The sequence below is a fragment of the Carassius gibelio genome, chromosome A7 (assembly GCF_023724105.1).
Source record: "Carassius gibelio isolate Cgi1373 ecotype wild population from Czech Republic chromosome A7, carGib1.2-hapl.c, whole genome shotgun sequence".
In the NCBI taxonomy this organism is placed as follows: Eukaryota; Metazoa; Chordata; class Actinopteri; order Cypriniformes; family Cyprinidae; genus Carassius; species Carassius gibelio.
The window spans coordinates 28793541-28820459 of NC_068377.1; the positions used below are offsets into that span (position 1 = coordinate 28793541).

The 26919-nt window shown below is 42.4% G+C and overlaps 2 protein-coding genes across 3 annotated transcripts in view; one reads left to right on the forward strand and one right to left on the reverse strand.

Moving 5' to 3' along the window:
- The window catches only part of LOC128017081 (polyunsaturated fatty acid 5-lipoxygenase), a 129143-nt gene that overhangs the window by 98389 nt on the left and 3835 nt on the right, over nt 1-26919 (reverse strand). Inside the window, exons 4-15 of one of the 2 annotated variants that reach the window (XM_052602248.1) lie at nt 26813-26894; nt 26595-26717; nt 26378-26484; nt 23739-23911; nt 23507-23650; nt 22998-23201; nt 22743-22829; nt 22351-22520; nt 22115-22236; nt 13573-13673; nt 12911-13081; nt 12121-12709 (exon numbers count right to left, since the gene is read on the reverse strand). The exons of the other annotated variant lie outside the window; for it this stretch is intronic. Of the exons in view, the coding sequence (XP_052458208.1) occupies nt 12530-12709; nt 12911-13081; nt 13573-13673; nt 22115-22236; nt 22351-22520; nt 22743-22829; nt 22998-23201; nt 23507-23650; nt 23739-23911; nt 26378-26484; nt 26595-26717; nt 26813-26894 (1664 nt within the window). The 3' untranslated portion in view covers nt 12121-12529. Of the gene's footprint in view, nt 1-12120; nt 12710-12910; nt 13082-13572; nt 13674-22114; nt 22237-22350; nt 22521-22742; nt 22830-22997; nt 23202-23506; nt 23651-23738; nt 23912-26377; nt 26485-26594; nt 26718-26812; nt 26895-26919 lie in introns of those variants that run through there. 2 annotated transcript variants of the gene reach the window in all.
- On the forward strand, nt 4880-11967 carry LOC128017086 (ribonuclease kappa-A). Its single transcript, XM_052602258.1, has 3 exons — nt 4880-5379; nt 5820-5867; nt 11462-11967. The coding sequence occupies exons 1-3, from the start codon at nt 5302-5304 to the stop codon at nt 11567-11569; spliced, it is 234 nt and encodes a 77-aa protein (XP_052458218.1). The 5' UTR covers nt 4880-5301; the 3' UTR covers nt 11570-11967.

Below are 26919 nucleotides of genomic sequence, written 5' to 3' on the forward strand. Positions count from 1 at the left end.
AGAGTTAATTAGTTGATTCAGATGATTAGGTTAATAGCTAATTTAGAGAACCTTTTCATGATGTGCTAATTTTTTGAGATAGGAATTTTGGGTTTTCATGAGCTGTATGCCAAAATCATCAGTATTAAAACAATAAAAGACCTGAAATATTTCAGTTGGTGTGCAATGAATCTAAAATATATGAAAGTTTAATTTTTATCATTACATTATGGAAAATAATGAACTTTTATCACAATATGGTAATTTTTTGAGAAGGACCTGTAATGTATTGTTACTAGTAAAGTTTTGCTTAGTAAAACTGCTCGTCATGCAACGTCTGGGATTTGTTTACCTTACACAGAATCAGAGATGTATAAAGTACTAGAGAACCATACTTGAGTAAAAGTACAAGTGCTCTATCAAAAAAGTGACTTGAGTAGAAGTAGAAGTGCTCTTTAAGCACCACACTTAAGTAGAAGTACTAAAGTATTCAACATTTTTTGTACTTAAGTATTGCAAGTAGTCTATTTTAAAATGTACCACTCAAGTACTGAAAGTAAAAGTAGAAGTATTGTGTTATGTAGCTATTAAAGAAAGTAGTCAAAAGTTTGAACATATTGTTTTTACTATTTCAAATGATTAACCTAAAGGACAATCACAATTCCTTTGACTGTAACTTCTTGTAAACAAAAAATGGTTACTAGGGTTAGTTAGCCCAATTTGCAAAATGATGTCATTAATAACTTACCCTCATGTTGTTTCAAACCCATAAGACATCAGAGGGTCATTTAGAATTTTTTGAAGCATCGAAAATACATTTTGGTCCAAAAATAGCAAAAACTAGACTTTATTCAGCATTGTCTTCTCTTCCGTGTCTGTTGTAAGACAGTTTAAAACAAAGCAGTTTGTGATATCTGGTTCGCGAACGAATCATTCGATGTAACCGGATCTTTTTTAAACAGTCCACCAAATCGAACTGAATCGTTTTAAACAGTTCGCGTCTCCAATACGCATTAATCCACAGATGAATTAAGCTGTTAACTTGTTTAATGTGTCTGACACTCCCTCTGAGTTAAAACAAACCAATATCCCGGAGTAATTCATTGACTCAAACAGTACACTGACTGAACTGATGTGAAGAGAGAACTGAAGATGAACACCGAGCCGAGCCAGATAATGACTCGTTCACGAGTCAAGAACCGTTTTCTGTCCGATTCGTGAACCGAGGAGCTGATGATACTGCGCATGTGTGATTTAGCGTGAAGCAAACCGACACACAGAGCGTCTGGAACCGAACTGATTCTTTTGGTGATTGATTCTGAACTGATTCTGTGTTAATGTTATGAGCCCATGTGCCAGAGATGGGACCAAGTCACACATGTGCAAGTCTCAAGTAAGTCTCAAGTCTTAACCTTCAAGTCTCAAGTAAGTCCCAAGTATTTTTTTCTTGGGCAAGTCAAGTCAAGTCAAGTCACAAGCTATGTCAAGTCAAGTCCAAGTCAAGTCACCTTAATATTGTTATTTTACCTGCAGAATCTGATCTTAATAAAGTTAAAAGACAAGATATAGGTAACTGTCAGTAAATTAAAATAATTTGGATTTGCATTGTAAATACTCATGTTCAGTAAAATACATCATGGAATCAAACAAAATTGTAACTTCCTAAAATTATTTATTTTTCACTTCTGCCAACAGTGTTTGAAATGTTTTACATTTTCAACATTGAGTCCATAAAACTAAACATCCAACAGACTCCTCTCTGAACACCTCTCTCTCTCTCTCTCTCTCTCTCTCTCTCTCTCTCTCAAACACAGTTTACATACAACATTAAACTTTGTTACATTTCTCCTCTCACTCTCTCTCTCTCTCTCTCTCTCTCTCTCTCTCTTACACACACACACACACTCTCTCTCTCTCTCTCTCTCTCTCTCAGAGTATAGAATATAAATATGACGTGTTTTCAGTTGTTTCATACTTTTTTGTTATGTACAGTACAGACCAAAAGTTTGGACACACCTTCTCATTCAAAGAGTTTTCTTTATTTTCATGACTATGAAAATTGTAGATTTACACTGAAGGCATCAAAACTATGAATTAACACATGTGGAATTATATATGGAATTATATACATAACAAAAAAGTGTGAAACAACCGAAAATATGTAATATTCTTGGTTCTTCAAAGTAGCCACCTTTTGCTTTGATTACTGCTTTGCACACTCTTGGCTTTCTCTTGATGAGCTTCAAGAGGTCGTCACCTGAAATGGTCTTCAACAGTCTTGAAGGAGTTCCCCGAGAGATGCTTAGCACTTGTTGGTTCTTTTGCCTTCTGTCTGCGGTCCAGCTCACCCCTAAACCATCTGGATTGGGTTCAGGTCCGGTGACTGTGGAGGCCAGGTCATCTGGCGCAGCACCCCATCACTCTCCTTCTTGGTCAAATAGCCCTTGATGCCTTTAGTGTTACTCTACAATTTTCATAGTCAAGAAAATAAAGAAAACTCTTTGAATGAGAAGGTGTGTCCAAACTTTTGGTCTGTACTGTACATAACAAAAAAGTATGAAACAACTTAAAATACGTCATATTTATATTCTGTACTGTCTGGGTATATATATATATATATATATATATATATATATATATATGTATATATATATATATATATATATATATATATGTGTGTGTGTAATATGCACTTCTCATGATTGGGTAATCGCGGCAGCTACATTTGTTTTTCTGATTAATTGTTTTGCTCTATGAGAAAGACAAGGTAACAAAATATTCGGGGCTTATGCCCCCTTAGCCCCGCCCTAGCGCCGCCCCTGGAATGCGTTTTTTTGACGGCCTGCTAGCGGATCATTAGGGGCCGTTCACATCACGTCTTTTGCGCGCGCAAGTTCGTTATTTCCAATGTAGGCGCGCGGTATGCGCGCTCATAATGGAAGCAACGCGCTCACGACGCGGCACCGCATCGAGTTAAAAACATCTAAACTTTTCAGAGAGCCGCAAGCGCACCGCAGTTCATGTGACAATAACTAACCAATCAGCTTCAACATTTCCCGTATCAACGTTGAAAGCTCAACGACAGACGCCCCAGGAGCACTTCTGCCCGAGCGCTTTGGAAAGAAAGAGAAAGCGGCGCGACTAGCGTTTTCCACGCGTTTTTAGGCGCGAACTATTGAAGACAAAAGCGATGACCCTCGGTACCTCTCAGGCTGACATGTTGATGTGATGTGATATCTGATTTAAGTGGGCGTGGTCTGTGTAAGGTAGAGAGGGCATGACTGATGATAGTGTCCTGATCCAGTCACGACGCTATTCTCAGCCTGCGCTCCAGCTGAGTAATCAACTTTATTTAAAAAAAATAATTTATATATTTTATATTCAAACTGAAAACATGATGTGATTAACACTCAAGTCATTCAAGTCATCGTGTCTCAAGTCAAGTCAAGTCCCGAGTCTTTAACTTCCAAGTCCGAGTCAAGTCTCAAGTCCTAAAAATAGCGACTCGAGTCGACTCGAGTCCAAGTCACCAAGTCACAAGTCCCCATGTCTGCCATGTGCAGTCAACGCCAATGACGCCATTGCATCGAGCGCAAAAGAATCGGTGAACTGTTTTCTTCAACTGGTTTATTGAGTCGAACTGTCAGAAAGAACTAACGTTACTGGTCATCCGAAAACCGATGCAACCGGTTCTTGACTCGTGAACGAGTCATTATCTGGATCGGCTCGGTGTTCATCTCTCTCAGCAGTTCAGTCAGCACGCGCAGTCTCGCTTGATTCGCTCAATGATGTGCCAGCTTCATCAAACATGCCATCTACAGTTCTGGCAGTGGTTTGTAATGGAATGATTCGTAACATTATTATAATTGTAACGAGTAACGATGCAGCACATAAAAAAAATATCGGAGTAAAAGTATTAAACTCAGCGAAAATATGTACCGAAGTAAAAGTGGAAGTAGGAGAAAAAAAATAATACTCTAGTAAAGTACAGATACCGCCTTTTAGTACTTAAGTACAGTAGTGAAGTAGTTCTACTTCGTTACTATACATCTCTGCACAGAATATGGACGAAACAGTTTTTCGTAGAAATTTTACAACATTCAGAACATGAGGAGCAATCTACTGTATTACCTCAGAAAAAGCAATATCCCGAAACATTAATTCTTAACAAATACCGACTGGTTTGGAAATTAGTTTTAAATCATAAACATGAACTATTTCCGTATTGTACGTAATGTATAGTCTACATTCCACTTATTTAAAAGTATGTAGATGTAGCCGTGTTCTAGCACGTTTGGACACAATGTATCTTAAAAACTGCTGTTTTGCTTAGTTTTTAGAGGTAGGCTATAGCTACTTCTTTTGGTGTAATGTGTTTTGCAAATTATGCCCTGCTGTCAAAAAGCATACAATTCCATAGTTTTCTTGGACTTTACAACTTGTTTTCTTCCGTTCTGTCCCGTTACGCGCCCTCCTCCTCTTCCTCTTTATTCTTTTCCCTCTTTTTCATTCCTGGTGATGAATATTCTATCTCATTCCCGCTCCTTACACTTTGTTCTTTAAAGGGATAAACGTATTGATTTTCATCTATTCAATCCATCCAACATTTTGTTCCCTAAACATTTCTCAACGCAGACAGCCAAAATCTAAAGGAATTCGGCGAGGTTTTGTTTTGGGGAGAGAACGTGAAGGGAGGAGAAAGAGCACAGAGTCAACAATAACAACAACAAAACACTTTAGGTGTCCAGTTTCAGTCATTTGTTATTGTTACGAAAGATTAGTGAATAAATCCTTTCAAATATGTTGTCCACGTAACTCCTGACAAAAATTCACACAAAATGACTGTTTCTGATATGAAAAAAAAAAAAAAACGTTTGAGTTTAGGTGTGAAATGTCATCAAGTCTAAATATGCCTCACTTATGACGGCAAAACAGTTCGGCTGAAGACGTCATAATTCAAGGAATATAAACTTTCAATGTTCAAAACAATCAAGCTGCTGTGTCATATTTTATCAATTTAACTGGTCTTATAAACCAAGCAAAAGATGACTGGAATAGCGGTAGATTGGTGTAAACAGACAGAACTCTGAATATGAATGAGAATGAAAGTTTGTTTCAAACTCTTTATGACATTGCACTCGAGTCGATCTGCAGTCACTGTATTTCTGCTTCCTCTAAAGTCAGCTGATTTAATCGGTGAGGCGGTGACTGACTTGACATCGATCTTACCGAGGTCAAAATAACTTAAATTAACTTCTAAAAGTTCAGATAACAGGCCTCTGGCATCTCAGAGTTGAAAATTGAAAAGCTTCTATTATAGAAATGGCTTCTTTGCTTTTCTACGGTTCTAAACTGGCAGCATGTGGACTGGTCCTGAGCATTTGGGGTGTCATTATGCTGGTAAATGAAATATTCTCTATTGTGTGACTATTCTTGTGTTTTATATGCATGGTTTGTACATGCTGAAATGTCATTAAAATGCACTACGCATATCTTACTTTTTTTGGGAGCTGTAATAATAAATAAATTGCCTTCACACATAATCTCAACAATAATCCACAGTTCCCATTGTCCTGGAAAACTAGAATAGATTTACAGGCCTGGAAAAGTGGAAATGTATAGTCAATATAATTATAGCTAAATTATTTTTAAATTGCTTTTTGTGAGGCCTATCATTATATATAAAATTTTGATATTGAAAATCCTTATCCAGTCACCTCAAATTACTTGAAAAGTCATGAGTGGAACAAAATGATAAAGATGTGGGGACACTGAATATGAAAACTAGCAGAAATACAGCCCTACACCGTAATCAACCTCTTCTGTCTTATTTCTCTTAGGCAATGCTGGGGATTTTTTTCACCACACATTCAGCCGTGCTCATAGAGGTGTCAGGGACACAACTGGACACAGATGCAGGTTACTGTGTGGGACCAATTTATTCAAAAATACAAAAAGAAAAAACTTCCTCCAATGAACATAAACAGGCCGGGAAATAAGGAAGAATGTCCAACAGAAAAATAAGAGACTTCAGTGTCCTTGCAAAACCACCCGGCAGGGGGCGCCCAACGGCGCGGCCGCGATGAGAGCGGAGAGGGGAGGAAGCCACGAGAGAGTCAGCGACAGTGCAAACAAAACTCTTCTGAAAAATGCCGGTGCCCGGTCTAGGAAATAAGGGAGTGGAAAAAATAGAAAAACAAACAAAACCAATAGCAGCAAACAATGGCACGACAGAACAAGGCTCGACGGGATCAGACAAGGTGGTTACACGGGGATTATTGACGAACAACGATCTGGCACCGATAGGTGCGACAGACGGGAATAAATAGAGCAAGAGATGAACAGACATTGAATTCAGGTGAGCGGAGTCAAACAATTAGAAGCGGAAACTGTGGTGATGAGGGGGAGGGAGGAACGCCAAAGATAGGTGCAAGACGAACGATCAAAACCAAAACAAAACACCATGTGCATACGAAACGCAGACATAAACAGAAACACACCCACACACCAAAGAACGGGGTGATCAGACAGTGGACATGACAGTACCCCCCCTCCGACGGACGCCACCAGGCGCTGCAGGAAGGGGCTCACCTTGTCGCCGGTAGAAGTCCTCGACAAGTGTCCGATCCAAGATGTCCCGGGCCGGGACCCAGCTCCTCTCCTCTGGGCCATAGCCCTCCCAGTCCACAAGATATTGAAAGCCCCGACCCCTACGTCGGACATCTAGCAACTTCCGCACCGTATAGACCGGGTAGCCATCCACTAGACGGGGGGGAGGGGGGGTTGGGGCAGATGGAACAAGAGGGGAGTAGAACACAGGTTTAACCCTGGAAACATTGAAAACAGGGTGCACCCGACCAAGCGTGGTAGGGAGCTTGAGCTGCACCGCCGCCGGACTCAGGACCTTCGTGATCCGGTATGGGCCAATGAACCTGGGTGCCAACTTGCGTGAGGCTACCCTGAGAGGCAGGTCCTTGGTGGAGAGCCATACCCTTTGACCACACACATAGCGGGGAGCAGGAGTTCGGTGACGGTCGGCCGCTGCTTTAGTCCGCCTATTAGCCTGGGCCAAGGCCGCCTTGGCCCTCTTCCAGGTGCGTCGACACCGTCGGACAAAGGCCAAAGCAGACGGGACCGCAGCCTCGGGTTCCTGTGTGGGAAACAAGGGAGGTTGATAACCGACAGAACACTGGAATGGGGACATACCTGTGGCAGAAACAGGAAGGGAGTTATGGGCGTATTCTACCCAGGACAGCTGTTGACACCAGGAGCCGGGATTGTGGGATGCCAGGCAGCGAAGGGTACGTTCCAAATCCTGGTTTGCCCGCTCGGACTGCCCGTTGGTCTGGGGATGGAATCCTGAAGACAGACTCGTAGAGGCCCCGATCTGCCGACAGAACTCCCTCCAAAACCGAGAGACAAACTGGGGACCCCTATCAGAGACCACGTTGACCGGAAGGCCATGAATCCGGAATACATGATCAACCATCACCTGAGCAGTCTCTTTGGCTGAGGGGAGCTTGGGAAGGGGAATGAAATGGGCCGCTTTAGAGAAACGGTCCACCACCGTAAGAATGACGGTGTTACCCTTGGATTCTGGAAGGCCAGTGACAAAATCAAGGGCCAAATGTGACCAGGGGCGGGAAGGGATGGGCAATGGGTGGAGCAGACCAACGGGAGGCGCATTGGAAGTCTTGTTCTGAGCGCACACCGAGCAGGCAGCCACGAACTGCCTGACATCCTTGGCCATGGATGGCCACCAGAATCGCTGACGGATGGCAGCCAGCGACCTCCGGACTCCTGGATGACAGACTAGCCTGGACGAGTGACCCCACTGGATGACTTCAGAGCGCAACTTGGTGGGAACAAACAGACTACCCGCTGGGCCCCCCTTCGGCATAGGCCCCTTAAGTAGGGCCCCCTTTACTCGTCTCTCGATGTCCCAAGAGAGGGATGCCACCACCACCGCTTTGGGCAAGATAGTGTCTGCTGACTCCCCTCCCCCAGGAGCCTCGAAGAGACGAGAAAGAGCATCAGGCTTAACATTCTTTGACCCGGGCCTGTAGGACAGTGTGAAATTGAACCGGCCAAAGAAGAGGGCCCAGCGAGCCTGTCGGGAGATCAGCCTCCTGGCCGAACGGACATACTCGAGGTTTTTGTGATCCGTCCAGACCAGGAAGGGCTGAGCCGCGCCCTCCAACCAGTGACGCCACTCCCCAAAAGCCAGTCTGACCGCCAACAACTCCCGATTACCTATGTCGTAATTCCGTTCTGGGGGACTCAGGCGGTGAGAGAAGAAGGCGCAGGGATGCACCTTTCCATCCTCGTGCGACCGCTGAGATAGGACCGCGCCCACTCCGACATCGGAGGCATCCACCTCAACAATGAATTGACGTTCAGGGTCTGGAATAGACAAGACAGGAGCAGAGATAAAACGGGACTTTAATCTATCAAAGGCCTCCTGTGCCCCAGTATTCCACTTGAACGGTACCTTGGGAGAGGTGAGTGCCGTTAAAGGTGCAGCAATCTGACCGAAGTTCCGGATGAACCGCCGATAGAAGTTGGCGAATCCCAGGAACCGCTGCAGAGCTTTACGAGAGTCAGGAGCTGGCCACTCGGCAACGGCCCTTACCTTACAGGGGTCGGCTTTGATCTCCCCCACAGAAACAACGAACCCCAGGAATGGAACCGACTGGGCGTGGAAGACGCACTTCTCCGCCTTAACATAGAGCTGGTTCTCCAGCAGCCGTTGTAACACCTGGCGAACATGCTGAGTGTGTACCTGCAGAGATGGGGAAAATATCAAGATATCATCAAGATACACGAAGACAAAGCGATTCACCATGTCTCTCAACACGTCATTAACCAGGGCCTGGAAGACAGCTGGGGCATTGGTCAGACCGAATGGTAGGACCCGGTACTCAAAGTGTCCCGTGGGTGTGTTGAAAGCTGTCTTCCACTCATCCCCCTCACGTATGCGAATAAGGTGATAGGCATTCCGAAGGTCTAGCTTGGTGAAGACCTTGGCTCCCTGCAATAACTCAAAGGCAGATGACATAAGAGGCAAGGGGTACCTGTTTTTAATAGTGATGTCATTCAGGCCTCGATAATCTATACAAGGACGCAAGGAGCCGTCCTTCTTCTTGACAAAGAAGAACCCATCACCTGCAGGAGATGAAGATGGTCGGATGAGGCCGGCTTTGAGGGATTCATTAATATATTTGTCCATGGCCTCTCTTTCAGGACCTGAAAGGGAAAACAAGTGACCCTTGGGCGGAGAAGTGCCTGGGAGGAGCTCAATGGCACAATCATAAGGGCGATGTGGAGGTAAGGAGGTGGCCCGGGACTTACTAAACACCTGGCACAGGTCGTGGTACTCCACCGGGACCCCCTTCAAATCCGCCGCCTCCACCTGCAAGACAGGACACACAGACACAGGAAAAGAGGCAGCACCCAGACACGACGCGAGACAAAACTTACTCCAAGACAGGACAGAGTTGTTGGACCAATCCACGTGAGGGCCATGTTGCACCAACCACGGGTGCCCCAGAACTATGGGAAGACTCGGGGATTCAAGAAGGTACAGCGTGGTCACCTCATGGTGATTGCCCGAGACTGTAAGATTGACAGGGGGAGTGGCATAGGAGACAGTGGTTATTAAAGTGCCATTCAATGAACGGGCAGGAATAGGTTCGGGAAGAGGAATAGAAGGAATTCCCCAACGGGTGGCTAGAGAGAGTTCCATAAAGTTGCCCTCAGCTCCCGAGTCAACCAGTGCTGTACAGGAGTTAAGGACATCACCAAACTGAAGAGAGACAGGAAGGAGAGTGCGAGAGGAGGGGGAATGTAATAAAGGGATAGCGCTCACCAGGATCCCCCTCTTTACTGGTGAGCCTTGACTTTTAGTGGACAGCCCACTGCGAAGTGACCTGATTTGCCACAATATAGACATAGTCCCAGGGCGAGGCGTTGCTGCTTTTGTTGAGGAGTGAGCCGAAGGCGCCCCAGCTGCATAGACTCAGGCTCAGTGGTTTCCGTGGGGGAGACAGATGACGACTCCTCAGTCCTCCAGGGTACACGAACTGCCAGGCGCTGACGACGGCGGTGAAGGCGACCCTCGATCCGCAACGCCATGTTAACAAGATCATCAAAGTCACGTGGCAGGTCCTGAGTGGCCAGCTCATCCTGGATGTCATCCTCTAGCCCAGCACGGAACATAGCTCGACAGGCCCCCTCATTCCAATCACAGGTCGCTGCAAGCGTCTTAAAATGAATGGCATAGTCCGTCACTGAGCGACCCGCCTGACGGAGCCGTGCTAGCTGGTCAGCGGCTTCCTGACCTCTTGCAGAGCGGTCAAATAGTCTCTCAATCTCCTGGCGGAAATCTTTAAAAGAAGCACAACAGGGAGCTTTAGTCTCCCAGACGGAGGTTCCCCAGTCTCTGGCCTTGCCGGTCAGAAGAGTCAAAACAAAAGCCACTTTGGACATCTCAAGTGCGTATGTGCGTGGCTGCAAGGCAAACACCACAGAGCACTGGGACAAGAAGGCCCGGCAGGAATTGGGGTCCCCATCATAGGGCGGTGGGTTATTGCATCGGGGCTCGGGCTCATGGCGAGAAAGGTGGTGAACTGCACCACCCTGAGCAGCCTCTCGTTGCAGCTCTTGGATCCGGCTGGTCAGCTCAGCCACTTGGTTGGCTAAAAACTCCACCTCCCTTGTGGTATTCGTGAGTCTGGCTTCATGTTGGCCCAAAAGAGCACCCTGCTGGGTGACTGCGGTTCTGACAGAGTCTGTACCTGCTGTGTCCATCTTGGCCAGATCGTTCTGTCAGGGACACAACTGGACACAGATGCAGGTTACTGTGTGGGACCAATTTATTCAAAAATACAAAAAGAAAAAACTTCCTCCAATGAACATAAACAGGCCGGGAAATAAGGAAGAATGTCCAACAGAAAAATAAGAGACTTCAGTGTCCTTGCAAAAACACCCGGCAGGGGGCGCCCAACGGCGCGGCCGCGATGAGAGCGGAGAGGGGAGGAAGCCACGAGAGAGTCAGCGACAGTGCAAACAAAACTCTTCTGAAAAATGCCGGTGCCCGGTCTAGGAAATAAGGGAGTGGAAAAAATAGAAAAACAAACAAAACCAATAGCAGCAAACAATGGCACGACAGAACAAGGCTCGACAGGATCAGACAAGGTGGTTACACGGGGATTATTGACGAACAACGATCTGGCACCGATAGGTGCGACAGACGGGAATAAATAGAGCAAGAGATGAACAGACATTGAATTCAGGTGAGCGGAGTCAAACAATTAGAAGCGGAAACTGTGGTGATGAGGGGGAGGGAGGAACGCCAAAGATAGGTGCAAGACGAACGATCAAAACCAAAACAAAACACCATGTGCATACGAAACGCAGACATAAACAGAAACACACCCACACACCAAAGAACGGGGTGATCAGACAGTGGACATGACAAGAGGATGTACCTTTCACAGAGAAAGACTTCAATTTCCCCCATGTTGGCATAGGATTCTTGTCATTTTATCAGGTTCACCTGAACAAGCGTAAGGAATATCTGGTGCATTAGTACCATCTAGTGATTGGAGTATAACTCTACCTCTAAATTACCTGGTTGTGTTTGTAATAATGCTCGAATGAATGTAGATAATTAAGAATGTATTTAACTGGGATTTTCTTGATTGCCTTTCTATCTTTAAGCCTATCATAAAATATAAGATGTCCATTATTATTATTATTATTATTATTATTATGTGGTAATTCATTACCTTCCATAGTTCCATTTATCTGTGGTCCTACCAAGCACTGCTGATAAATGTTTTAATTGTGATTTTATTTATACTTAACATCTATAGAATATACAGACTACAGAAGTACATGGAATTTTACATGGTCACATTGGTTCTGTTTTCACAATAAATGACTGAAAATAAAACTGCCTGTGCAATTTGTCAACATAGGAATTGATCAGTATAGACCTTGTCTGTCAGCTAACATGGTTCTAAAATTAGAGACCATCTTTAAGATGTACAATTAGAGACTTTCAAAACTTTATCTACTGAAGCTTTTAAATGATATAAAAAAAAAAACAATATGAAAAAATGAAACAGACTTTACATGTAGTATATATGAAGTGCATTTAATGAAGCTTACCACACTAATTAAAGAATACAGTGGTTAGTAAAAATCCACAGAAACCAGTTCAGCAGCATCCAAACAGTGCCTTATGAAAGAAAGTTAAAAAAATCTATATTTTTAACAATTTTCAAAAGTAAAAATAAATACTGTTAACAAACTCTAATGCCCTGATTCTTTAAAAAAAAAAAAAAAAAGTTTCAGACTAAATTAATTATGCAATTATGTCACAGTATTTCTGCTGTCACGGATGCCATTCAGGAGAAAAGTATTGGCCTCGGCTATAGCTCAGAAAGGTACTTTGGGTGTTATTTGAATGTGTGCTAATTTTAAGATTTAGCTACTCACAAAAATTTCCACAGACACATACTCTAATTTAGAATGAGAGTTTTCTCTAAATGGTGATGCTGTTTTCTATGCGGCTTGGACTCAGATAAAGGTACGGCAGTTCTTGTCCCTCATTCTGAGCTATTATATGCTCCTCCAGTTCTTTCAGCTCCTTTCTGAACTGATCAATCACTTTCAAAGCAGCAGGCTCGGTAAAGTACTGTTCCACATACTGGCCCAATGGAATCTGAAGAAGAGAGAGGAAACGTGTTGAAGTCATCAGTCTGATACTTTAATAAAGGTGTATTAATTTGAATGCTTAATGGAAATAAACATATTTTGGATGCATGTAGTCTGATGTTAGAAATAAGGATGTACATCATATGCAATGTACTTCATATGATCATAAATAATGTAGAAGTTGTGATAGGATGTGCTATTGACTCACCGCATCTGGCTGTGCTCTGCCCAAATGCCACGTGATGGCCATTTGCATACAGGACTGGCTGATATCAGGGAGTGTGTCCATGATCATGTCCATGGTGACAGCATCCTTATCTGTTGGTGGAGGGCACCGCATGGTGCAGGGTGTGTTGGGTACCCATGCACACCAATCAAACTACAGTACAGAGACCAAGATCAACGGTGAACACAATAAAGCTATGTAATGACTTGTAAACTGATTTCTAACTATTAGGTAACACACTTCATGTAAATTATTGTATTTCTGGTAACCTGCATTCAATATAATACGTTTGGAATTATAAACGTTTGATTTACAGGCCTGGAAAATTAATGGAAATGTATTTCTGGTAACCTGCATTCAATACAGTAGAATAGTATATAAAAAGTATGTTTTTAAAGTGGGCTTTTATATTTGATAAGATGTGTAAATGGGAGTCAAATTCAGTTCCTGGAGGGTCGGAAACCTATAGAGTTTAAATTCAACCCTAATTAAACACACCTGATCCAACTAATCAAGCCCTTCAGGCTCATCTGAAAACTACATGCTAATTCTATGTGTTTTTGAGTGGGGTTGGAACAAAACTCTACAGGGCTCCAGTCCTAAAGGAATTTCGTTTGACACCCCTGTGTTAGGTAGATGGTTACCTGTCCATTATTGGTGGCAGCATGTTGTGATGTGCTGGTAAAGATCACCATGCTTAACAGTGTGATGAGTTCTTCTTTTGTCTTCAGCTCACTAGCTAGGCCTGACATGCAAGAAACATCAACAGTTACTCCCAGCTTACTCCTAATTTCAAGTCCCATTTATTTAGCTCATGTTATTTCATTGTGGTGATGAGACACAGACTGAGGACAAGCTTATTCCCCTAGTGACCGCATGGGACACTGTATTATCCTTCATGTTCTTTATTACTTCCTTAATGGTGTATCTGGCTCATAGAATGTGCATTTATCCCTCGATGTTTTTTTGACATTTTTAAAATGCAATATTGGTGACCTGTACTGGGTATGATTGTATTGGATGATTTATATTACCGTCCAAAAGTTTGGGGTTGGCAAGATTTATTAAAGAGGAGTCTCCTGTTTACACCAAATTAGTCTCTTATGCTGTACTTAATTGATAAAAAATACAGTAATATTGTGAAATATTATTGCAATTTCAATTTTCTAAATCAATCTTTCCTGTGATGGCAAAGCTGAATTTTCAGTGAACATTAATCTTCAGGGTCACATAATACATTTAAGTATTATACATTTTGAAAACAGCTGTGCCGGCTGCTTAATATTTTTGTAGAAACCAAGATTTAAAAAAAATCAGATTCTTTGATTAAAAGGGTCATATGATGCAATTTGAAGTTTTTCTTTTTTCTCTTTGGAGTGTTGAAAGTTGTTTCTAAATAGAGAAGATCTCTGAAGTTGCAAAGAATAAAATGTCAAATCCAAAGAGATATTCTTTATAAAATGTAAGATTTGTCCACGCTTTCCTAAAACACCTCAATTAAACACACCCCCAAAATGTCTATGTTACTGTGTGGGAAGATTTGCATAAGGCCGTCACCGCCCAATTGTTCACAATAATAAAGTAATTACAGACAGGTGTGTTGGAGCAGGGTTGGAACTGAATTCTGCAGGAAGGTAGCTCTCCGGGAGCCGTTTGGAGATCCCTGTTGTAGAGACACGTAGAGTGTTTCGTTGTTAAAGCAAAACTACTTTGTTTGACCTTCCAAAAGAGTTGTTCAACTAGATATCAGTGGTTAAGTTTTATTTACAACAATGTTCTACAACAGTTCAACCCAAATATTTGTGTTTGTGCAATGCATTTATCGGAGGACTGTTTCCTGAACCTACAATGTTCTGACTCACAACCTGAAAGTATGTTTTCATATTTAAATAATTTTCCACTGATGGATTCAAACGTGAGCTTTGAGCAGTGTAGAGTAGCACTTGTTTGTCATTTGATCTGAAATGCTAACATAGTTTTATGTTTACAAGGCGCAACACAACACGTTAAAACACAATATAAGTCAATATAATCAGTAATTATGTCACTACTGGATGCAACAAATGCCTCGTTTGTAATGGGTTTTAATGGTTTTGTCTGGTCGTGCCGGGAGACGGCATCACAGTATGGTGAGGGGCGTAACATTTCTCTAACATGCTTGAGGTTTTCAGCCAATCAACACATGGATAGCTACATGGATAGCTGGAAAGCATTTATTTGAAACAGAAATAATTTATTACATTTTTTTAAATATAATGCACCCTCCCAAATGAATGCAGCATTAATTTATTTGTAAAACATGGTACTGACCACAAACTTCCGAACTGTAGTGTATTGTTATAGTGTTAGTTAATTAAATATAAGTTTAGTTACAGTTATTTTATATGTTATAATGAGTTCTGTATTGTCCAATTAGATGCTGTTACGTCATTGCACAGGGACTAGTTTTACTGATTGTTATGTTAGTATGCTCGCAGGTTCTGGTGCAGATGGTTGTAGTAAACCTATCTCTATTGGGCAAGAGCATAACCCCACTGTTTTAAATCTATACTTTACTAAGTAAAGTTCCTTCAACGGATTATCTTTGTTGTGTGCTTCTCTCCACGCCTACATGGACACTGATAGAATTACGTTACAGACGAGAGCACAACAAGTGGCATCAGAAGTTGAGCTCGATAGAAAATCATCTGCGAATTGTGAGTGTTATGAACTGCTGGGACATCCGTTGTGATTCTATTGACATTATAATCTGCAAAACGGCGTTGTGAAGTAGTATTACAAACTGATTGACACGTTTATTCAGCGCATTACCCGCTTATTCACTGAGAAAAAAGCAGCAATCCCCCCCCCCACCCACCACCTGAAAGGCGTGTCGCTGGAAGTTTGCCAAATCAAGCGTTGCATTTGGCTGCCTTCCAAGATTCACAGGCACAATGAAACAGCCTTGAAATGTCTCGTTGCAATTCACAGAGCATAATATACTTCCACAGTAATAAATAAATATTATAAATAAAACATTGACTAAACAGACCAATCAAGTTGGATTTAAACTATAATATAAGATGGATTCAACTGATCCAGAAGTTTCACTTGGAGCTTCAGCTGCCCCAGACCCCCCACACTGGCTACAGGCTGTGCTGTCACAATAAAATAAGCAACTTCAAAATGCCATTTCACCTCTGCTTCAAATACTGGAAGCAACAGAGACTTGTTTGTTAGCTCTCACACAGCAGCCCCATGCCAAAAAGGTGACATGTGTTTCACACCCACATGATGACACTACCACACTTTCATCTGCCCCAGATAGAACACTTGTTACAAATAGAGATGCAATGGTGCCGTCAGATGATGAACAACTTTTTGCTGCTGGGCTTGTTGTCATTGATAGACATGTACGGACCCCAGCTAGTCCAAATTCCTCAACACCTGGCCCGGATGTGAGACCCAGAATCCGTGCACAGGGACCCAGCCATTATAATAGCTCATCCAACTTGGGCCCACACATGCACGCCCACCCATCATCTTACAGCCCCTTATGGTAGAGCTCCAGATGGACCTAAAGCTAAACTTGACATTTATGATGGTAAGGATAACTGGGACTCTTTTATCATTCCTTTTGAGCGCAGAGCTGTCATTTATAGATGGAGTGCAGTAGAGAGAGTGGATAAACTGCATGAATGTCTAAGGGGCACTGCTGTTAGATATTTATGCTCATTACCTGAACACATCCGTGAAGATTACTTCCGCTGAAAGAACAGTTGGCTTTCCGATTTGGCCAAAAAGAGCCTCCCACCACAGCACGGAGGAGACTTGGGGAACTGCGTCAGTCCAAAGAAACTGTTTCAGAGTTTGCTGAAGAGGTTCACAGGCTAGTAATTTTGGCTTACCCTGGAGCTGACGTGGAGCTTAGGGAGCAAATTGCTGCTGACGCTTTTCTCAATGGGCTGCGCAACCAGAAAGTGGCATACGAAGTTATGAACCGTGACCCTGTATCACTGGATGAAGCACAGAGGCTAGTTTCATCTTATGAACACAACTTCAAAGCGACACTCGAGCGAGATTTTGATCAGAGGGGGAAGACACGTCGAGTATCCTGGGCTGATCTAGACATGGACTCTGATGAGGAGCCACAGGCCTTGCAGTCACGTAGGGTGCAGTCACAGGGTTATGTTACTCAGCACCAGTTGCAAGCACTCATGGATAAAGTTGATAAGCTCCAACTGGCCATATACCGTCTACCTTCTCCCTCTTCTGCTGCTCTCCGTTCTACGGTAAGACCCACCCACCAGACAAATTCCAATATGGCAGTCCAGTCAGAAAGGGGACGCACAGCTCAGACTTCTTTCAAGTCAAATAGATATAGACAGCAGAATAAAAGTCCCACCAGAGCTGCTAGTGGGCCATGTTTTCAGTGTGGGGAGGAGGGGCACTACAAAAGAAACTGCTCACGGTCCCCCAGTCCATCTACAAGTCCCCCTGCAAATACTGTGACCAAAATGGACCCCCCAAGTCAAAATCGCTCTGAGCAAGCAGAACAAAATCCATTCATTGTACATGTAAGCAGAGTTGAGATTCGAGGGCCCAGTTTAATGATCTCACTGTTGATGGCATACCTGTTAATGCAGTTAAAGACACAGGTGCCGAGGCCACCATCATGTCTGAAGAGACATACAGAAAATTACCTGAAAAATCACCTATAGGACTGAAAAAGGTGTGTCTCCAAAATGCAGAAACTGGAATGGAGATGTCAGCAACAGGAGGAGTGAAAGTGGAATTCAGAATTGGCACAAAAGTGTTAGAGTGGACAGTTTGCATTGCACCAATTCGTGATGCCCTGCTCCTGGGTTTGGATTTCTTAAAAGCTTCTGATTTTACCATTCATGCCTCTGGTAAAGTTTTAATGGGCTCAGAGCTCATCCCAGCCTATATATCTGAAGGCAAAGGGCCAGACTACACCATTTCAAGAGTGATGTTAGAGACTGATTTCACTGTGCCACCAGAGTGTGAGTGTTTAGTTTGGGGTGTGCTAGATGACCCAAAACCAGAACTCCCTGCTGTTCTAGAGCCTGTTAGCCTGGCCGATGGAGTGTCTACAGGCAGTATCATGCTAAACATGGAACAAAGGATTCCGGTCAGGCTATGCAACATCACAACATCATTCCAGTAGACCCTTATCAGGAGGAGTCTGTTTGGGGGTGCTCATCGAAGCATTTCCTGATGCTCAAGAGGAGAGAGAGAGAGCCTATACAGTTCCAGTCGAGGCACAGTTTTACTCAAAAGGTGGGGACTCAGTGTTACAAGACCCTAACAGTGAGCCCTTGGATGAGCACCATGTGAGAAGGGTGTCGTCACCAAATGCCCTTGACCTTCAAGAGCACCTCAGACAGTTGTTCACTTCTGCAAGTGAAACACTCACGGAACATCAGCAAGAGATGTTAATAGATCTACTGAATGAACATTAATAAGTTTTTGCAGCAACTGATGATGATCTGGTGAAGTTCTCTGCTCTGCAGCACAGCATTAATACCGGAATGGCTAAGCCTGTTCAACAGCCAGTGCGACGTACCCCTTTAGGATTCTGGAATGAGGAGGAAACACATAAAAAAAAAAAAGCTTGAAGCAGGTATTGTGATCCCCTCAAACTCTGAATGGGCATCCCCTATTGTCCTCGTAAGGAAGAAAGATGGCGGGGTCCGTTGGTGCGTAGATTATCACCATCTTAATGATCTTGCAATTAAGGATGCGTATCCCCTACCAAAAATAGAGGAATGCCTGGAAGTGCTGGGTGGTGCGAAGACATTCTCGACACTTGACCTTCAGTCAGGATACTGGCAGATTGAAATGAATAAAAAATACAGATCTAAGACTGCTTTTGTGACAAGGTATGGATTATATGAGTACACCAGAATGCCATTTGGATTGTGTAATGCACCCAGCACATTCCAGAGGGCAATGGAGTTGGTTCTACGAGGATTGCAGTGGGACACATTGCTAATACCTGGATGACATAATCATCTTTGGTGAAGATGTGGAACAGTGTATTGAACACCTTGCAAAGTTTTTTCAAAGGTTGCAGGACTATGGACTCAAGCTAAAGCCCTCAAAATGCCAGCTGTTAAAGGACAAAGTCGTGTTTCTGGGTCACATTGTAAGCAGCCAAGGAATTAAGACCAATCTTTCCCTCATTAATGATGTTAAAGGCTGGAGGACCCCAACCAGCATCCAGGAACTCCAGTCTTTCCTGGGTCTTTGCAATTATTACAGGAGGTTTGTTGCCAAATTTGCTGAAATAACTGCACCCTTGACAATGCTAATCAAAAAGGGGACTCCCTTCTCCTGGGAAGAGGAGCAGAAAAAGGCTTTTGAACATCTTAAAAGGAGTCTCACGACTGCACCCATCTTGGTTTTCCCAATTACATCAGGAGAGTTTGTCTTAGACACTGATGCATCAAACCAGAGCATTGGAGCAGTGATTTCACAGTTGCAGTGGGGGGAAGAGAAGGTTATCTCATTCTCCAGCTGTCTCCTCACACCAGCACATCAGCGGTACTGTGTCACACGTAAAGAACTCCTAGCTCTTGTTAGATTTACCAGACAGTTCCGCCACTATTTGCTGGGGTCTAACTTCATACTGAGGACGGATCACAGCAGTCTAACTTGGCTATACAGGTTTAAGAGACCTGAAAGCCAACTTGCTAGGTGGCTTGAAGAACTTAGCCAGTACAACTTTGTCATCGAGCATAGGGCAGGCACACACCATGCCAATGCTGATGCACTGTCCCGAAGGGCACTGGATGAGGGATCTTGTGACTGTTATCAAGCAGGAAAAGAGCTGGAGAGCTTGCCGTGCAAGGGCTGTCCATTCTGTCGAAAGCTGTACCATCAATGGGCCAGATTCGAGGAAGATGTTGATGATGTTATCCCCTTGGCGATAAGACGCACACACTCCATTGATTGTCAGAAAGAAAGCATTTGCACTAACACATCCAGTCATGTAAATGAAGTAGGTGCTAACAATCCAGGTCCTTCCACAAACTGGCTGCAACCACTGGACCTCAAAAGTCTCCGGGAAGAACAGTTACCTCACCCAGACCTTTCAATTCTCCATAAATGGATGTCTGATGGTTCCTTGCCTGCAAAAGAAGAAGTCATGATGCTGAGCCCAGCAATTCGCAAGTACTGGCTGTGTTGGTCCCAAGTGGAGATGAAAGATGGGATCCTATACTACCATTGGGACAGTATTACTGGAGGTATGTCTCTGGGCTTACTTGTTCCTGCTTCCCTGAAGAATGAGATTCTCCAAGCCTGTCATAATCCAGCACAAGCAGGTCATGCAGGGGAGGAAAAGACACTCATGCGCCTCCGCAGTCGTTACAACTGGTACAATATGGGAAATGATGTACGCCTTTTCATCAAGACGTGTCCACAGTGTAGTTGCTGTAAGATCACCAGTCCAATGGGAAGAGCCAAGCTCCAGAACTACCAGGCTGGAGCACCTATGGACTGCTCCAGAACTACCAGGCTGGAGCACCTATGGACTGACTACACCTTGATGTCCTAGGAACATTTCCAGAATCTAATTCAGGCAACCGTTACAATCTCGTTATAATTGACCAGTTTACCCGCTGGGTAGAGGCATTCCCTATTCCAGAACAAGGAGCTGAGACAACCGCAAAGAGATTGGTGTTTGACTTTATTTCCCGGTTTGCAGTTCCCCTTGAAACACTGACCAAGGACGGAACTTTGAGAGCTCACTGTTCAACGAAGTTTGTCGCCTGTTACAAGTCACCAGGACCCGGACCACACCATACTATCCAGCATCAAACGGACAAGTGGAAAGATTCAATAGAACATTATTGCAGATGATACGGTGTTACGTGGATCAAAGTCAACGGAATTGGGATGAACATCTTCCCCTACTCATGCGACGTACAGGAGCACTGTGCATTCAGCAACAGGCTTCACACCAAACCAGCTGATGCTGGGGCGAGAAGTTTTCCAGCCACATGACATCTGGTTAAGGACAGCTGAATTTACCAGGAAAGCAAGAGAAACACCTGAGTTTGTTCATGAACTGCAAGCTAACCTGCAAATGGCTCATCAACAGGCGTGTCAGAACTTACACTCTGCTCAGATTCGGCAGAAGAAAGTGTATGACTTACGAGCCAGAGAGAAGTCCTACCAAGTGGGTGATCTTGTTCTAGTGAGGGTCTGTAGCAGGAAAAAGGGATACAGTCCAAAACTTCAAGCTCCATGGCAGGGGCCATTCGTTGTCACAGAATGCCTTGGACCAGTGCTCTACCAAGTCAAAGACAGACAAAGTGAGAGAGTACTGCATCATGATTGGTTACAACCCTATATAAGTGAACACATCCCTACTTGGATGCAGCGGATGTGACGGAAATACACAAACACTGAGGAAGGCTCGTTGGTTCCAAAAACTGCCCAGAAACCTGTAGTCACTATGGCAGAGGCGTCAAATCTTTCTCCTTTCAAAAACTCTTTGTCAAAAGAGCCTCAGACTCTTCTCACCACAGATTATAACAGTGATCCATAGCATTGTGGAAAAGAGGGGACGAAGACAAAAAGAGGGCGACTTGTTCGGGCCCCAAGTCGTTCTATGGACTAAAAAATAAAAATAAAAAAAGAGAAGAGAAGAGAAGAGAAGACGAAAAAAAAGAGAGAAAGAAGAAAAGTAACTATTCACCCTCAGTAGTGCAGAAGGGACTCTGCCAGCTAAAAAAAAATGGGGGGTGGTGTTATAGTGTTAGTTAATTAAACATAAGTTAAGTTAAAGTTATTTTATATGTTATAATGAGTTCTGTATTGTCCAATTAGATGCTGTTACGTCATTGCACAGGGACTAGTTTTACTTATTGTTATGTTCAGAGTTAGGATGCTCGCAGGTTCTGGTGCAGATGGTTGTAGTAAACCCACCGGCACTGGGCAAGAGCATAACCCCGCTGTTGTAAATCTATACTTTACTAGGTAAAGTTCCTTCAACGGACTATCTTTGTTGTGTGCTTCTCTCCACGCCTACACGGACACTGATAGACTAACGTTAAAGACGAGAGCACAACAGTATATTGTCAAGCCTAAATAAACACATTGCACAGGATTCTACATTCTTCATCCACTACAGGACATTTGTGAGTCCAGTGATGCAGTCATGTATTTATATCTTACCAAAATGTGGCAGATCCACAAAGCCCTCCACAGCCACGTCATTAATCCACGCCTGAATTTCTGAATCCTGTTCAACTTCACGATCACTCTTGTAGTAGAGGGAAACTATTCCTGAAACAAAACTAAGAGCATGTGTTAAAGTAAATAGGTCTGAGGTCTGATAGTAAAAGAGTTTTATAATTATATATACTGCTTCATTCACATTCAAATGTCTGAATAATGCCTATTATATTTACTTTTGAATGACATCCCACAGCATCATAGAATGGTCCCTGTAGAAATAGTCTTTTATTTTAGTAACTCCTCTGTCCATGAAGTCAAATTTGGGCTGGAGGGAGCGATAGGTTAACACTTTATACCCCCTCTGTGCCAGAATCAAGAGTCCATCTCCACCTGTTGATACCACCTGAAAAACGCAATTTTTCACATTTATGACCAACTGAGTGAATTAAAAATACACTACAGTTATGTTGTCAGTGGTTGGCTAGCTTCAAGGGGTGATAAGAACCCAGTCCACAAAAAATCTAGTGCCATGAAATGTCCAAAATGATAAAAAAAAAAGTGTTGGCAGGCTTTGCTCTGAATGGTTCATATTCTTTCATAAACTACAGTGTGTACAGATGCTCACCCTTTTGAAGATGCCCTCCGAGGAGATCAGCTGTGTTCTGCTACGACAGTTAATCTCAAGTGTATACCTCAGGTGTGGAGCCAAGAGCTGTAATGAGAAAGAAAAAGTGAAGAGGAGCCTTAACATACAATATAGCTGGATAATTTAATGAATTACTAGATTTTGATGTATCTGTGATTATCTAACTCTTAACATGCTTTGAAACAAGCAAATGTATCTTTCCTAAAAAGCACATCCTTGTAGACTTCCTCTAACCTTATATATGGGGTGAACAGCAGGCAGCTGTCGGAGTGTGGCCACACAGAACACTTCTGCCACCAAGTGTGTGCGTAGCAGATGTGATAACACCTGAAAGATCTGGAACTCAGAGTGACGAACCCACATCTTTGCTAATAACCAGGCCAGAGGTGGATCGCTAGGTAGAAATATGGGTGTTTCCTTATCAGGTTTCTGTTCGAGCTGAAAGGAAGGGAGAAGAACAACAAGACATTTCTGAGTTTGTACATCAGTTTGACAGTTCATTTCTAGAAGGGTTCCTGTAATGTTACTATGATTATTATATTAATATTATATTAATCTGCACATGTTTTGATGCTTTTTGTCTTTAAATCAAATGCATTTCTATAAAAAAAGAAAATCTTCTTTTTGGTAAAAACATAAATATAAATATATTTTTGGCTCATGGAGGTGGCATTTGGAAAACCTGCTATAGATTCATCTTAGATTGTTATGTTTCCAGGTATCTGTGAGTCAGCAGGTTTTACCTGTATGGCGATGGGAATGAGACCTTTCTCAGGATGTTCATACAGTAAGCAAAGCGTGGCAGCTATGTGCTGTGCCTTGTCTCTGATTACATTGGCAGGAATCCCATCCATTATTGCTTGATCAACCAGAAATATATTTCCTTTCTTTAGTAGGAGAGACAAAGAAACATGATCAAGAGCCACTGTTCCAATAATCCAGTGTATTTAAGAAAATAAAACCCTTAAATCTCACCTTGAGTTCTTCCTTCAAAGTGGTTGTAGGTATAAGAGAAGACTGCACCATGTCTCCCGTGACACGGAAGTTTGAGGGCAGCTCCTTGCACCTAGAAATCATTCTTGGGTTTGAGCCGTTGAGGAACTGGTAACCAAAAAAACTGTCTTCTTTCCAGTGATTCATGGTGTATTCTGAACAGAATATTGATCACCAATTCTTGTTATTCATTTAATGACATTGGTAACTTTCTGTATGTGACTTTTCTGAAAGAGTTTGGCCTCATCACAGTTGCAGAAGGGGTCTACTATAAACAGGTCCTTCTAAAAAAATTAGCATATTGTGATAAAAGTTCATTCTTTTCCATAATGTAATGATAAAAATTAAACTTTCATATATTTTAGATTCATTGCACACCAACTGAAATATTTCAGGTCTTTTATTGTTTTAATACTGATGATTTTGGCATACAGCTCATGAAAACCCAAAATTCCTATCTCAAAAAATGAGCATATTTCATCCGACCAATAAAAGAAAAGTGTTTTTAATACAAAAAAAGTCAACCTTCAAATAATTATGTTCAGTTATGCACTCAATACTTGGTCGGGAATCCTTTTGCAGAAATGACTGCTTCAATGCGGCGTGGCATGGAGGCAATCAGCCTGTGGCACTGCTGAGGTGTTATGGAGGCCCAGGATGCTTCGATAGCGGCCTTAAGCTCATCCAGAGCATCTCTCAACTTTCTCTTCACAATATCCCACAGATTCTCTATGGGGTTCAGATCAGGAGAGTTGGCAGGCCAATTGAGCACAGTAATACCATGGTTTGTAAACCATTTACCAGTGGTTTTGGCACTGTGAGCAGGTGCCAGGTCGTGCTGAAAAACGAAATCTTCATCTCCATAAAGCTTTTCAGCACATGGAAGCATGAAGTGCCCCAAAATCTCCTGATAGCTAGCTGCATTGACCCTGCCCTTGATAAAACACAGTGGACCAACACCAGCAGCTGACATGGCACCCCAGACCATCACTGACTGTGGGTACTTGACACTGGACTTCAGGCATTTTGGCATTTCCTTCTCCCCAGTCTTCCTCCAGACTCTGGCACCTTGATTTCCGAATGACATGCAAAATTTGCTTTCATCCAAAAAAAGTACTTTGGACCACTGAGCAACAGTCCAGCCATGCTTGATCTTATTTGAAATATTATAACGTGTTGGTTCATTCAGTAAACCTTCATTTTAAAACCAACCAATAAACAAAATCAATTGATAAAGAGCTGCAATAGGTTTCAACACTATATTTTTAGGTGCCATGCGTGCCGTGTGCTACGCACTGCTTGTGCAAATGCTGGATAACATTCTGATTTGCATATTTATGAGGTAAATAAAATCGAGCAAAAAAATAGCTTACAACAAACACACCATCGCTTCCTCTTTTGATAACTGCTCTTCTGTCTGTGGAAATGTCCACTATGATACTTTTAAATATGTTGGAATGTATTGTTCAATAAGTAACAAATAATTGCATTTTCTTTACTCCAAATTACGCGCTGCTCATTTTATCTCTCAAAAAGAGCGCATGTTAGAAGTTCTTGCGACTCAAAAAAAAAAAAAAGGGTTAATTTATTACTGGTTTCTGTTGTTAATATGTTAATTAATAATAATTAATAATAATTAATATGCTTAACCCTAATTGCTTCACATTTTATTCCTTTTGTATCAGTGTTGGGGAGTAACTAGATACGTGTAACGGCGCTATGTAATTTAATTACAAAATAAATGTAACTGTTATCCGTTACAGTTACTGAGAAACTTTTTTTTGTTGTTTAATTACAGTTATTTATGAAAATGTTAAAGATTACAAAGGCGGTTACATCTGAATATTTTTACACACTTGAGGACAGACCAGGGCACATGCTTATTTGATATCTATTATTTCGGGTTTGTGTAACTGTTAACTATTAAACTATATCTTCTGATTTTAAAAGTTTTTAACCTAAGAACAATCTCAAAGTAAAAAGCTGTGCTAAAGTCTGATTTTGTGTTGGCTGTGCTTTAAAATAATTGTTTTACATATATTAAATCTTAATTCAAGTGTAGAAGGATTTTGAGAAGTCTGACAGTAATCAGTGTTGAATAGGCCTACTACTGTAAGGTTAATCCTGCCTGCTTTAATAAAGTAACTGAAATATTTACACTACTTATTACATTTTTAATAGGGTAACTTGTAATCTGTAAACGATTACATTTGCAAAGTAAACTAAACCAACACTGTTTAGAACCGCTTTTCAACGTTAGCTGCATTGTGAGCTTTCATAATTAAGAGTTAAACATTTTGGAAGTGTATCTTAACTCAGGGCAGTAAGTGACTTTTTTCCAGGGTTTTAAAAAATCATATAGGGTTAAGTGCAGTGTGAATATCTGTTATTCAAGAGTGGGAATAAATGTGGAATTTTGACATGACATTGTGAAATGCCATTAATTTGTCATATAGGTCTCCTACACATAGCTAAAGGGTTACATAAACATGTTACATAATTGCATTTTCTGGGAAGAGAGCTTTCCAAGAATGAAGTGATTACATGAAATGTATATTTTCTGGTAACTAAACTAAGAAAGAAAGTAAGAAAACAACAGGGACAGATGAAGTGATTGTTACCAGCTATGGGACTTCTTAGCTTCCAGAAGATCCTTTTGAAGTCTTCCAGGTCATTCCAAGACTTTCCGAACATGAGTGCCAGTTTTTTCAGGGAGAGCTCCAAAAGCCTGAGTTGCATACAGTGTACAAGTGAATAAGTGAGATTAATGGAATAGTAATTAAATTATACACAGGGGAATACACAGGCTTATGCACCTAAAAATGCATTTTTACTCACGCATACTGAAGGGATCCCTCAAAGTCACTGCGCTTTTCGTCGTCAAAGCGAGCGTCCTGCGGGAGATCAGCCTCTGACTTGGCATCAATGCATTTTTGAATGCCGGGGGCCCATGCAAGCCATCTGATAGATGAGACACAGAGTTCAACAGGGATTTGTGAGAAGTAGATTCTTTATAACGCTATGATAAGTTCAGTGTAAGCAAGCTACGTGAAGACCTGTATATTTTCTGCCTCTCCAGAAGCTCTGTCGTTCTGTGAGATATCTCCAGTGGCAAGGTGTCATCACTGATCTTTTTGGCTATGAAAGAAAAAGGAACCAGAGT

What these genes read in the sequence shown, in the direction of transcription:
- LOC128017086 (XM_052602258.1), top strand. Translation starts at nt 5,302, where the DNA reads ATGGCTTCTTTGCTTTTCTACGGTTCTAAACTGGCAGCATGTGGACTG. An exon ending in TTTGGGGTGTCATTATGCTG is followed by an intron (nt 5,380 to 5,819) that starts GTAAATGAAATA and finishes TATTTCTCTTAG; the next exon opens with GCAATGCTGGGGATTTTTTT. An exon ending in ATTCAGCCGTGCTCATAGAG is followed by an intron (nt 5,868 to 11,461) that starts GTGTCAGGGACA and finishes ACATGACAAGAG; the next exon opens with GATGTACCTTTCACAGAGAA.